Here is a 12,757-nt window from a genome sequence, read left to right as displayed (position 1 = left end):
GAACACTGCTCGTGACCAGCCGCCAACTGATACTTTGCTCAGAACCTTTCCCCTACCCTCAGGCAACTAAAGGATGCTTGGGTGTACTGAGCTGCGGCAGTCTGAGGGGCACTATGCAGCAGCTACAATGAGTTTAAAAGGCTCATCGTGCTTGGACGTGATGCGGTATGTAGGTACAGCAGACCTTGCCCTTTCAGTGGGTTGTTTGACTCACAGAAAGTCACGTTAAGACTCCTGACTTGACGTTGTTATGGAAATACCAAGTATTTGTCATGCTCATTTGGAAAACATGAGCTCTAGTCCAGCTCCCAGCTCATGGCCTTTGGTTGCTTCTTCCTACAGTTGCATTTGAGAACTTCCTTGTCAGGACCAATTTCTAAAACAAAGTCTTTTCCGAGCGAGAGAGCAAGCCCGTGTGTGCTCAGATGCTTTGCTTTGCATGGCTGTGAAAAATTATTTGATCTGGCGAGGGTAAAAGCTTGAAGTTTGAGCTATAATTGGAGCTTGGGATTTTTGAAAAGAAAAAGGGAGATAAGAGACCAGTCAAAGCTGTCAGAGTCTCTTCCTCCTGTAGATGTTTTCGTTCATAACTGTTTGTATAATCTCTTTGTCCATAACAAGATGTTAATTAAATCACCACCAACTACTTAAAATAATTCGGGTCTTTTTTTTAACCCTTTCACACCTTTGGCAAAACTCTAACTATATCCCCATAGTGTGTGCATTTTAAAAACGCCTGTATTTAAGCTGCTTGACTGCCTGTGTTTTTCCTCTGTCGTTTCAACTGCCTGTTTGTCGCCTGACTTGTGAAATCCAGTAAAAAGTGTTTAAGGGAGGTGAAAGGGGAATACATTGGTGAATCTGTAAAAGGCAGACGGAGCTTTGCATCCAGCCGAGTTCGGCGCCGAATACACGCACGGCCTGCGGAGGGAGAGACTGGGGGTGAAGCCGACGCCGGTGAGAGATGCTAGCGCAGCGGCCCAGCAGCACGGAGTCCTCTTTCCCAGGAGAGATGGTGCCTGCCTTCCCAGCCTCTCTCGCTGGCGTGCCCCTGGCTCCCAGCAATACCTCTGCCACTCGGTGCTGCTGCCATTAATTCCCTGGTTGAACTGATGCCATGGCTGAGGAGGAGGAGGCAGTGATGGGCACTTGTCCCTGGCAAACGTGAATGACACCAAGATTTCAAGCCACCTGGTGTCTTCAGGAGTTTAGAGCATTCCTTGACCAGTTTGAGCGATGTGATCTGAAGTCATGGGTCGTTTCGCTTCTGCTTTCCAGGATCCCACCCGAGTTGTCAGCCCTGTTATTGACATCATCAACTTGGACACTTTTGCCTATGTGGCGGCTTCCTCGGACCTCAGAGGAGGTGAGTCCAAGCCGTGTGCATGCTCTGTGGGCATCCGTCCTGTGGTGTGAGGACGCACTGGCCCGAGGAGCTGGTGGCTCTGCACCACACTGCTGGCTCCTGCTATCTTGCAAAAAGCGCATTAGCACTGTTCAGTGCTCCCCGCTGGCTGTTTTCAGGCTATTTTAGAGACGGGTAAGTGTGGCGTGAGGAATGGTGTTTGCTGCAGTGGATAAGGCGGTCAAGCAGGAAAGAAGGGTCATGTCAAAGCCACCCTTGGCAGCACAGAAAGCCGGGCTGCTGACAAGAGGAGTCAGGGGATGTCAGGCAACAAATGGAGGATGCGACTGTAGTGCTTATTAGTATGCCTGTGCTATTTGTAGCGTGCAATAACCATCAGAGTATGTATCTGTGTGCACAAGGGGACGAAGTAAGGTTTCATCAGCAGCTTTAATTCTGACAAGTGCTTGACTTTGCAGTTGTAATGCAATGTGTTGTTTCTTGTTCATATGCAGTAGTAAGATATGTTAGTCATTGGACTCTTCTCCCAAGAGCTGCATCTCCATGGCTTCAGTCATTTGAAAGTGGGGAAAATAATACTCCATCAAACACGGCTTCTGCAGCCTGCATTGCCTCCTAATCCATACCCATTTCTAATTTCCCCGTGGTACTTCTCTACTTTGGTCTTAGGTTTTGACTGGAGTCTGCATTTCAAATGGGAGCAGCTTTCTCCAGAGCAGAAAGCCAAACGACTTGATCCCACCGAACCCATTAAGTAAGTCAAGAGAGGGAAGGAGGCACCTGAGGAATGTGGGGCAGGACAGGCGTCTCATCTGACCTCATGTGTGTCACCATGCACCATAGCAGTGTGATATTCCTTCCAGGACAGCTCTGAACTTCTAATACCTATAGCGAGCTCTTCGCTAGTTTGGGTTTGGCAGTACAGCTTCACCTCCCTGTGAGGCCTGAGGGTGCTGCAAAGGTAGAAGGGGTATATTTATGGTTATTTGTGTTTTGGTAGTGCTAAGGAGGCTGAATATGGTTAGGGAAAAAGCCCAGCGCTCTAGACTCCTGCTTCTCTCAGCTCAGCTATCACTTAAAAATAAGGCAGTGTCCTCAGCCCACTTGATAAAACATGGTGTCTAGTCCAGCCTTTCCAGATCAGCACTGCTCTTCCAGACCTTGCTGAAGGTTCCTCAAATTCAGGATGTGCAGGAGAGATAGCAAAATTGAACAGGAGAGTTGCCACCTATCCTCATGCTGTGGGATAGAGGGAATCCCTCGTTCTGCTGAAAATCTCTCCTGGCAGCAAGCCGAGTGCTGGTGTCTGCATCCCCAGCCATGAAGCGCTGGGGTGTGCAGCATGGAGGAGATGAGGTGTTGGAGGAAGCTCAGGGCCCCAGAAAGCTCGCAGGGGAGCAAAGCACTGCTGCTCCTTAGGATGCTGTTGTTAACAGGAGCTCTCGCTGGCTTCCCAAAGACTCGCCTCATGTTCCTGGTCATCCTGCCACATAGGGTGCTGCGGAGACTCGCCCGGGCGCAGCAGTCACCCCAGCTCCTCCCTAAGGCATCCACACTGTCTGCAATTGAATGGAGACAGGACTCGTGCCAGAAAATGGCAAGTCTCCTCAAGCTATCTTCTGGGTCTGCCCTCCCCTCCTCCATGGACCTTCTCTGTGCAGTTTTCTTAGCTAATCTAAAGAATGAAAAATAACCCTGTTTTGAAATAAAGATCACACAGCTAGTGATGGCTTTTAAAAAGCCCTTCTGAATTGGCTCTGCCTTCCCCTCCCCAGTGGAATGGTGCTCTTAATAGGCTGCCTCCAGGCAAAAAGCCCGTCTGAGTGAATAACCCCCTGAGCGCTAAGTGCATTTTTGATGTTGAAGCCTACAATCAGGGCTGTGAACTTTGGGCTTGTAGGAGCTGTGCTGACGGGTGCATTAGCCAGTTATTAAGTGCCAGGCAATTTATGATTGACAGCAAAATACCAAGGCAGCTGAAAGAATGGCTCAGATGCTTTTTGAGGAGTGTTGTCCTTGTTTAGTGAGAAGCAGATACATAGGTAATGTCCTGACGATGGAAGAGGAGGCAAAGGGAAGGGCTGCTTCTGTGCATCCAGGTGCTGCAGCAGTGTTTGAGAGTGTGTCCCCTCTTCCCTTACCCATTCTGCAGGACTCCCATCATTGCCGGGGGGCTGTTTGTGATCGATAAAGCCTGGTTCAACCACCTGGGGAAGTACGACAGTGCCATGGACATCTGGGGTGGGGAGAACTTCGGTGAGTCGCTCTTCTTCCTTCTACGCCTTGCTGTGTTGGCTTCTCTTCCTGAGTCATGCCAGATGAATACAAGGTCATTTTGGATTTTGCTTTGAATGTTCTGCATGGTTTCCCTCACTTACATTCATAGGTTACGGTCTCAGGTGAGTAAGGGATCCAACAACCATGAATGATGGGAAGTGAGCAATTGTTTATATTTGGGACTCCCTGCCTTCCACGCTGCTTTGATTTTCTATAGGTAAATACCCTAAACCACAGAATTTTCAGCTTTGGTGTTACCAACAGATGAGAGAACACCATACGCACCCTCCTATTCCTTCCTGATCTTATTTTCTCATTAATGAAGCAAAGACATGTCTTATATTCCATTGTCTGACGGCAGCATTTTGAAGCGATGAACTGAGGCATCAGTGCCTCCCTGGATTTGCAGAGTGCTCGAGACAGTAGCTGCATCGGCATGCTGGAAGCAGGTGGCAAAGTAACACGGCTGCTTATCCATTCCTGTATCGTTAGATGGCTGAGCGCTGCCAGGCTTTCCTTGACACTATCATTTTTCCTGCCTGAAAAAGAAAGGTTAAGAGCTGACCTAAATTCAGTCACCTCTGCCCATTATCACGGGGCAAGCTGGGCATTAAGAAATCTCCGGCATGCAAACTTGAGAGGGCACATGAAAGAGGTAACAGCCTGTCCCTTGTCCCCCGTGTCAAGCAGAGCTGGATCAGGCTGGGCTGTTCTCTCTTTGAAGCTGTAGTGATGCTGCAGATCAGAGCAATAGACTGTATCTGTGAAAGAAGGGGGAGGCACTCAATGTCAGGGAGACAGATCAGAACCCGGCTTTAATAGCTCGCACCTCTGGGGAGCATTGCTAGCAAGGAAGGAAGGATTTTGTGTCTTAACACATACAGCAATGCTGTCAGTCATCCAAGGGAACAGATGCTGCCGCCTTGCAGTAACCCATCCGCTGCCTGGCACTGTAGTTTCCTTCACATGCCTTTTTCCTCTAGCATATTTTATTTATTTATATCTTGTTATGCAGTAGGATCTCTCTCCCTCGTGCATTCTTTCTGTGGGTGGGTGTCTTGCCACCGGTCTGACCCAAAGCATCTGCTCCTCTGAGTGGGGTGGCTCTGAGGAAACCTAGGAGTGAGCAGCAGCCCTCCCACCTCCCCCGCTGGATCAATGGCCCAGACAAAGCATTCAAGAAGGGAACTAGACAGGAGGAGAGGTCCTCTCCTGCGCCTGACCCGCTGTCCGTCTCTGCTCATCACTCATCCCTGACAGCAGCCAGCACGAGCTCCTGGGAGATGAACGGTGACGGGGCAGCCTGCCCTCCGGGGAAGCTCTATCCCGGCAGCTTGTCCAAAGCCCTGCAACAGCAGGCGTTGTGCTCCTTACGTGTGGTTATGGCCTATCCTAGGGAGCGCCATGTTTCCCTTACTGGTGCTATGCCCCCGGAGGCTGGTCCCGACTGAGCATGCGCTGGCTGTGCCGCGGGGTGTAACGCTGCCTCAGGGCATCGGTGTGACGAAGGGAAAAGGCGAGAAAGGGGCCAGGAGGTTAATGCTGTGACAAAAAAGTGCAGGTTTGCATAGCAGGAGGGTAGATCCCGTCTTGCCCATCACCCTGAGAGCAGAAGCGTGCCCGGCTCAAAGATACGTCTCCTGCAGGCGCAGCAGTCGAGGGCAGTGTGTCCCACCTCTCCTTCGCACACAGGCAAGGGCAGCTGTGACCCTGCTGGCCCCGGTCAGTTCTGGGCAGGTGACAGAGGGCAGGAGCTGAGCGACTGGCTGCTCATTTTGGGCGCTTGCAGTGAACCGTGCTTTTTCTGGTAGCGTAGTCCTGAGGGGATGCAGGATTCTGGTCCTGGGGGGCATCGCTGCTGCCTTTAATGTTATTGACTGGGCAGCTGGAGAGGACTGGAGACTTCAGATAAAACAAAAGCAAGTGTGTTTGGGTTAGAAGGAGGATATTGTAGGTGTTTTACTTCTTAAATTTACTTAATCCCCTGTAGGTGAATTGATGAGTAATGGCAGAGGACTTGCAGGCCAGCAAGAAGCGCTACAGGTATTTTGCTAAGCTAAGGCGAAGCCCAGTGCACCCCAATGCATACTGCTTGCACCTCTCCTGGGGGTCACTCGGAGGGGCCACCCCTGCTGCAGACATCCCTCGCAGGCCAGGACAAGGGCGCTGCTGGTTCCTGCTCCCCTGGCTCCTCTGAGGGCGCCCGTGCCATGCCTTCACTGGTGCCTCAGTTTACCTCCTCTCGAGGCATTTAGCTCTCAGCTGCCTGTCTGGAGACCCTGTTTGTTAGCTGCCATGGATAGCTCTGTGGGTAGTCCCTACCTGCAGAAAGCTGTGCTTTAATTGCCTCCACTGGGACTGGAGCAGGGTCTGCAGGGTGCAACATGTCTGAAGCGGAGAGCTCAGGCTCCTCACCATCTCCTGCCTCCCCAGGACTGTGTTTTCATTCCAGTTCGCAGTGCACAGAAATCACCTCAGCTCACCTCTTCATTAGGCTTTAAATTAAGAGCAGGCAAGGACTGAACCATGCAGGTCTTTCCCTCATTGATCTTCAGGGAGCTGCTCTTCTCCTGGGCTGAGCAGAAGGACCAGAGGAGGGTAAGGCACAACGCAGCAGCCATGCTGCAGTTCACAGCTGCTCGGCTGATCGTCCCCTTTTATTGGGCACCCTTCTGATTTACTTAGTATCGCTGGCAGTGTGGCCGGCGCTGTGACACACAGGCAAATGAGAGCAACAGCCACGTGCGACAGGAACCAAGTGCAGCAGTTTAAAGCGGCCACATCCTGCCGTAATCTCATTTCCCTGCAGCTGCGATTAAGGCTGCTCCCAATATAGCACCAGGACACGGCACAAGGGCACGTTTTATTGGCCTGTTAATACCCAGCACTGGGGAAAGTGGTGAGGCTCTAGCTGCTGTTGCAGCTCTTGCCTGTAAACACGGCAGTGAAGGGAAGGGGAGGGCATTTCTGGAAGGAAACGCCTCTCCTCCCTGCTATGCTTTCTCACCCCAGCCTTTGCTGGCCCCTGCTGCCAGGACCAGCTGTTGGGGATGGGCTCAAGCCTTGAATTTTGGACCCCGGCATCAGGGTGAAAGGGTTTTGCAGCTGTGCCAGCCTCCCGTTTCCATCAGCTCAGGAGCAGGCGGGCATGCTGGGAGCAGGGCTGGGAGCGCTGTGAAGCCGGCTCCCACCTCTGCAGTGACCTGCACCTCGTGGCTGAGCCGTGTGTGCTGAGAGTAGGTGGCTTTGGAGATCCGGGCTCCAATTCTGCTTTGCTCCCTGAAGCTGTGAGTTGTTTTTGGAGGGATGGCAGCTTTGCAGGCCGGCAGTGCCTGCTGCTGGAGGAGGAGGAGTGCCCCCATGTCCACGCTGCCCAAATGGCCTTCCCACAGGCGCTTGTCTTGCCAGCGTCCGACCTGGGGACAAGTCGTCCTTGTGCTGTATGTGAGGGGACTGCCAGGAGCACGAGCTGGCAAAGATGATGGGTGTCCTCCTGTCTGACTTCTGTAGTTAAATGGGGGGTGGGTGGTGAAAAGGAATTTGTAGTTTTGGAGTAAATACATGCTACTTGTAGCTCTATACTGTCAACAGATGATAAAATAGGATGCAAAGAACTGCAGAAGCCTTTTATTTTAATTTCCTATCTTTTCCGTGCTGGTTCTGTCTAATCATGACTGTCTGACAATATAGCCGCAGATTCATAGCTTCACAGGCGTTGGGACCAGATGGACCCATTAGATCAGCCATTCTGCTCACCCATCCTACCTCGCCAGCTAGGATTTCATCCAGCTCCCTGCCAAGAGCCCTGTAACTTCTGGTGTCAATTGTGCCACAGGCTTGTTTTCCTCCAGAAGGGCCCTGTGGACCAGCCAGAGAGCAGCTTGGGGCAACCAGGAGATATTTCCCATACTGACAGCTTATGCAGATTTTTGGGATAATCCCTCCCACCACTGACCTTCGCTTGTGTGAATTTGTGTGACTTATTGGTCCGCAACGCTGGCCCTCACAGCCTGGAGTACGTGCTGGGCAGGGTAAGCTCCTGTCCGTTTTGGGACAGGTGATGGATGCACAGCTCTCTGTTCATTTTGCAGAATCAATGGTGGATTCATAAAGATAATGACCATTAATAAACTGAATTCATGTCCTCTCCTGGTGAACTTGACAGCCCTTTGGAGGGAAGTGACTCTGAAATAGGCAGAGCAGAAGTAATTAGGGGAGCACAAAACTGGGAAGATGATTCTGTGATGTAAGCGGGGCTGCATGAAAAGGGACTGACTTACCATCTCGCTCTTGTCATTGTGATAGCACCTGCTGTGCTACTGGCAGGTATCAAGTGCACTGACTTCAAGCAGATCGCAAGAAGCTTTGAAATGCTCTTTTAAGGGAGTTGTGCCCAGGAAAGCCTCTCTGGTAGTTGATTTACCCCAGTTTAATGTGGCAGAGGATGAAGTGAGAGGTAACACCAGGATCCAGCCTGCTGTAGGACAGAAGGACAAAATGCTGAAGCTGCTTCTTTTGTAGAAATCTCTTTCCGTGTGTGGATGTGTGGAGGGAGCCTGGAAATCATCCCCTGCAGCCGCGTTGGACATGTCTTCCGGAAGAAACATCCGTATGTCTTTCCAGAGGGAAATGCCAACACATACATTAAGTAGGTGTTTTGTGGTTGCTTTGTTTTTTGTGAAACGGAATAGGGTGCTGCCTTGTGGGGATGGGGGAGCGGAGAAGACGGGGAGGAAAGTTTTTTTGGAAAACTTTGAAATATCCCTGGGCAGGAATCTCCTGAGCCGAAGAAAATGCAAGTCAGTATGACTCTCCCTTAGGATTTCTACAGTGTCGAGAATATGACAGAAATAGGACACTTATATGGTACCTTTCATCAGCACAGAAATGGAGGGATGGCCCCAGCATCTCCCTGAGCACTAGCTACCGTAACAGCAGATGGTTTAGACCCTAAGGTCATCAGAACGCATTTATAATGACCTGAAATCAGGCTGCCAGCAATGTCTGTCAGTACCCAGTGACCTTAGCTGAGGGCTGAGCATGGCTCAGCTGAACCAGAAAATTTGGTTCCCGATGCCCCTCCGAGAGGGGAGCCGAGCTGCGTGCTGGAGTGGGTGGCTTCGCCTCTGGGCTGGTGCTGTCTCTCGAGCAGAGGCAGCAATGGGCTGCACCTCACTGCCGGGGACACTGAAGGAACTGCCAGGGCATCCTAGCTGAAGGGGAGACCTGTCCTCACACACAGGAACATAGACCGAATCAGGTACTGAAACGGCTGGCTGAAATGGGCTAAGATCCTGGAAACAGCAGGCAAGGAAGGAGGCAGTCCAGAAGTGGGAATCAGCATGGGGAAGATGATGGGAGCAGCTAGTGAAGTCAGGAAGGATTTCCTCCTTTTTTAGAGCACGAGGGTGAAGGTTGTCCATTAAGTAAATGACAGGGAAAAATACCGGGGGCACTTATACTTAATGCAGGGTTGTTTCTCAGCTGAACTGCATTTGTGTGTGTTTACACACCAGGCATTCCTTTCAGTGTGGCTTTCCCAGTGTTATAAAGAGCCGACAACAGTATTTGTGAAGACCCAGCCGCCTGCGGCAGGGTTACCACTGACCTGGGCTCTCTGCAGCTTCCCCACACTTTGCATGAGACAACGAACTGGGGGAGTGCAAATTACATCCCTCGGTTATATCTAATCCACGATTTCCAGCCATGCAGCGTGTGGGGCAGGAAGGGGACCTTGTCACCTTGCTTCAAAAAGACGGCAGTGAGGGGCACAGGGTGTTGCTGGCATCAAGGAGGAGTGCACAAATTTGAGAGTCATGAGGAGGGCTCTTGCTTTCAGTAGTGAAATAAGACTCCTACAGAAGAGGCTGAGATGTGGCAAAATCTCCACTATCAGAGTCGCTGCAAACCTGAGTGAAAAGGCAGCGTCTGCATTGCATCACCTGCAGGAGGAGCAAGGGGAGCTTGAATGGGTACGGCTCTTCTGGCTGCACCCCAGGCAGAGGCACACAGGGACTTTGGGGAGGTCTGAATCAACACCTAGGTGTGAGCCTCGGCATTTGTCCCCATGTTTCTTGTAAACCCAAATGAGATCAGGAAGCCAAGACAAAAAACCCTTGAACTTTGGGGAAGGTTAGATACAGATGTAGACACTGTGACTTCGGCATCTCTCGAGCAAGAGCACTTAGACTATTGCAGTGGCCTTAGAGGAAGAGGAAGAAGCACCACGAATCAGCAAGGGACTGAAAAGCGGTCTGGAGAAACATGTCTGTAGGCATTAGGAGCTGGGATTTTATTAACCTTATGGTATCTATCAGCCTTTAACTTAATGTTCTAGTATATAGACTGAGAGGAGAAGCAGCTTCTGGCAGCCTGATGCTATGTGGTACCTCTGTTTAAACAGAGATATTAGCAAAAAAAATCTCCACCTTTCTGCCAGATACTGATTTTTTTTCCACACAGCCTCTACTTCAGTGCAAGAGACAGCTCAGGCTCCAGTGTTGTGCTGGCTTCACATGCAGACTATCTCCTTTTCTGGCCACATGGGACTTGGCTGGATCCAGAGCCTGCCCTGTGGCACCTGCAGCCTGGTGGTGTGGTAGCAATAGCTTGGAGGCACTGGCCTGCCTTGGAGCAGGAGCTTGGAGGACTCCCCTGACCTGGTTAGGGATGGGCGGGTGGGCATGGAGCAACAAAACTGTTTGCAAGGAGAGTTAGAGCCATCTGAAGTCCACAGAAGATTTCCTGAGGTCCATAAACCTTCTGCAGACACCTGGCTGATGTGAAAGACTGACATTTATGCTACAGCACTGTGGCCGGGGTGGTTTCTCTTAAGTTTTGCATGCTGACATTTGCCTCAGTGAAATCCAGGGGTGCAAAGCAGAGGGTCCATACAGGATTGATGTAAGAGAAATATTTGCCTTCAATCTTTAGCAAATTCTGCACCACTTTTCAGAGCTCCTTCTCAGCTGCTAAGTAAAACCCCAGGCACGCCTACCAGGGAGATGACGCTTAAGAGAAGCTGCACTTCTGAGTCTGGTGGATGCAAAGCATCCAGCTGAGTTTGAAATGGTGAATTCATCACCCAAGCTTTTGCCTTTTCTGTTTGGTCCCTGGAGTAATGGGGAGGAGGAGTAGTATCTTTTCTGGTAGGGAGGGTTGGGCTGGTTCAAAGGTGGTTTGGATGAAGCCAAAGACCAAGTTGAGGATGGGAGGAGAGCGGGGTGGAATAGTCAATGCATTTTAGAAAATGTCACCTCGGAGGCTTCCTTGGTTCCACCTGTCTTTCATTGCCTCCTTCAGAAACACCAAGCGCACCGCAGAGGTGTGGATGGATGAATTCAAGCAGTATTACTACGCGGCTCGTCCCGCAGCCCAAGGGAGACCTTATGGAAAGTAAGTGTCTTTGCTGCCTGTGCCCTGCCTGTGCCCTGCCTGCTGCAGTGGGTGTTCACGGTGACGTCTCCCCGCTGCGGAAACCCGCCTGTTGTTTCTGTAGTAACGCTCAGTTAAATGCTAATGGTAGGCAGATGCTATGAGCACAGCAATGAAACATATAAACAGCTAGTTTATATGTTGTGCTAGTTTATCCCAGTGCGTGAACCGAATCGAGGTGGGGGAAAACCCCCTCTGCCTATGTCCTGCCCTTGGCATTAGGTACAAGTACTTCTGGTTCCAGAGCGGAGTTTGTGGGGGAGAGTCCAGAAGTCTCACTGGCAGCTGAGAGGCAGGAAAATCATCATATTTTGGGCCCACTAAGGCTTTATTGGAAAGGAGCAAGTGCTTTGTATTCAGGGAGTTTGCCATTCATTCTGTGAACAGTCAGAAACGCCTCCCTGTCAGGAGGACTGTACATATTTGTGTTAATTTCTCATTTTCATATGCTCTTCCTTTCCTTAGAAAGTTTCCTTTGGACCGCAGCCAGATTTGGATTGGTTCCAAATCCAACCCCAAATTCCTTCCGGCTACTCTTCAATTTCTAAGATAAATAAATTGAAATCCTGATGACTAACCTATTTCCACTGAATTCATACCCTCTTCCCATCCATCAGCATGGGCTGAAGTAGCAGCTCTGTCCTGCGAAATATAGGAGGGTGTAGAGAAGGTAGACTATGTGAAGGGAAGGTACTGGAGGCTTCCTGCTGCTCTCTAAATGCCAGCTCGTAACAGCTCCCCGGGCAGAGGCTGGCCCAGGGAGGAGCTGGAATTTGGAAAAATGGCACTATACAGCATGATCCCTCGGCAGAAATTTTGCCCTGGTTCATGAAAGAAAGAAGTATTTCACCGTGTGATTAACTTCTGCTGGCTTAAAGGTGTGTTTATGTGCTCTTGGAAATCAAGGCTTTCTGTAGTCCTGTAAACTAAGAGTAACTTATAATAGCATATATTAATTTCCTCGTACATTAATATATTAAATAAATACTTATTGCATATAGTAGATAGCATACATTTTTTTACTAATCATTTTTAAATGACTACTTTTCCATGAACCTTTTCATCCACCAACCTCCAGGCTCCCTGTTAAAATGGCAATATGTCATCATGCCGTTTTACCAAGTGAGACCTCCAAAGAGACAGAGATCAAAATGACCTCCCAAGCTCATTCAGAAGATACCAGAAAATAGAGCTGCTGATGCTCTTGTGTTTGCTGTCAGTGCATATCTGTTGGGTTTCTCTCAGCCTCCCTTTTTAGTGTGCTGGGTCTCGCCTTCATGTTTTCCACTGTATCTCTATGATATTTTCTTCCCACAGTGTCCAGAGCAGAGTGGAGCTGCGGAAGAGGTTGAAATGCCACAGCTTCAAGTGGTACCTGGAAAACGTTTATCCTGAACTTCGGTATGGATGTGCGATCTATGCCTGTCTCTAGCAGGCCAGCGGGATGCCCCATCCCTCCTGCCCCACAGAGCTTTCCTCTGCCTCTCCAGTCCCCACACCTCCCCCTGCCTCAGAGACACAGGCACTCCCTCCCTTGGGCTTCACAGAAGGGCATAGTGAATTTGTGCTGGCTTTAAACACAGCTTGCTCACAGTGTGACATGGTTCGTTTGTGAGGAGCAAAGCACCAGTTATTTCTCTTAGCTCTTGGGTCTTCCTCAGGTATCCTCCTGCCCTTGCT

At 50.3% G+C, this 12,757-nt stretch overlaps 1 protein-coding gene across 1 annotated transcript in view; it reads left to right on the top strand.

Annotated features, from left to right (window-relative positions):
- Nucleotides 1-892: 892 nt before the first annotated feature.
- LOC104084397 (polypeptide N-acetylgalactosaminyltransferase 14-like) overlaps nucleotides 893-12,757 on the top strand; it is a gene marked incomplete at its 5' end in the record, with an annotated part of 21,385 nt that continues 9,520 nt past the window's right edge. Inside the window, 8 exon segments of the mRNA XM_009588225.1 lie at nucleotides 893-957; nucleotides 1,229-1,271; nucleotides 1,274-1,366; nucleotides 2,036-2,120; nucleotides 3,519-3,622; nucleotides 8,165-8,291; nucleotides 10,946-11,038; nucleotides 12,395-12,478. Of these exon segments, the coding sequence (XP_009586520.1) occupies nucleotides 893-957; nucleotides 1,229-1,271; nucleotides 1,274-1,366; nucleotides 2,036-2,120; nucleotides 3,519-3,622; nucleotides 8,165-8,291; nucleotides 10,946-11,038; nucleotides 12,395-12,478 (694 nt within the window).

Source organism: Fulmarus glacialis, unplaced genomic scaffold, assembly GCF_000690835.1.
Source record: "Fulmarus glacialis isolate BGI_N327 unplaced genomic scaffold, ASM69083v1 scaffold5712, whole genome shotgun sequence".
NCBI lineage: Eukaryota > Metazoa > Chordata > Aves > Procellariiformes > Procellariidae > Fulmarus > Fulmarus glacialis.
The sequence above is the reverse complement of the archived record's forward strand: the minus strand, read 5'-3'. Positions and strand labels throughout refer to the sequence as shown.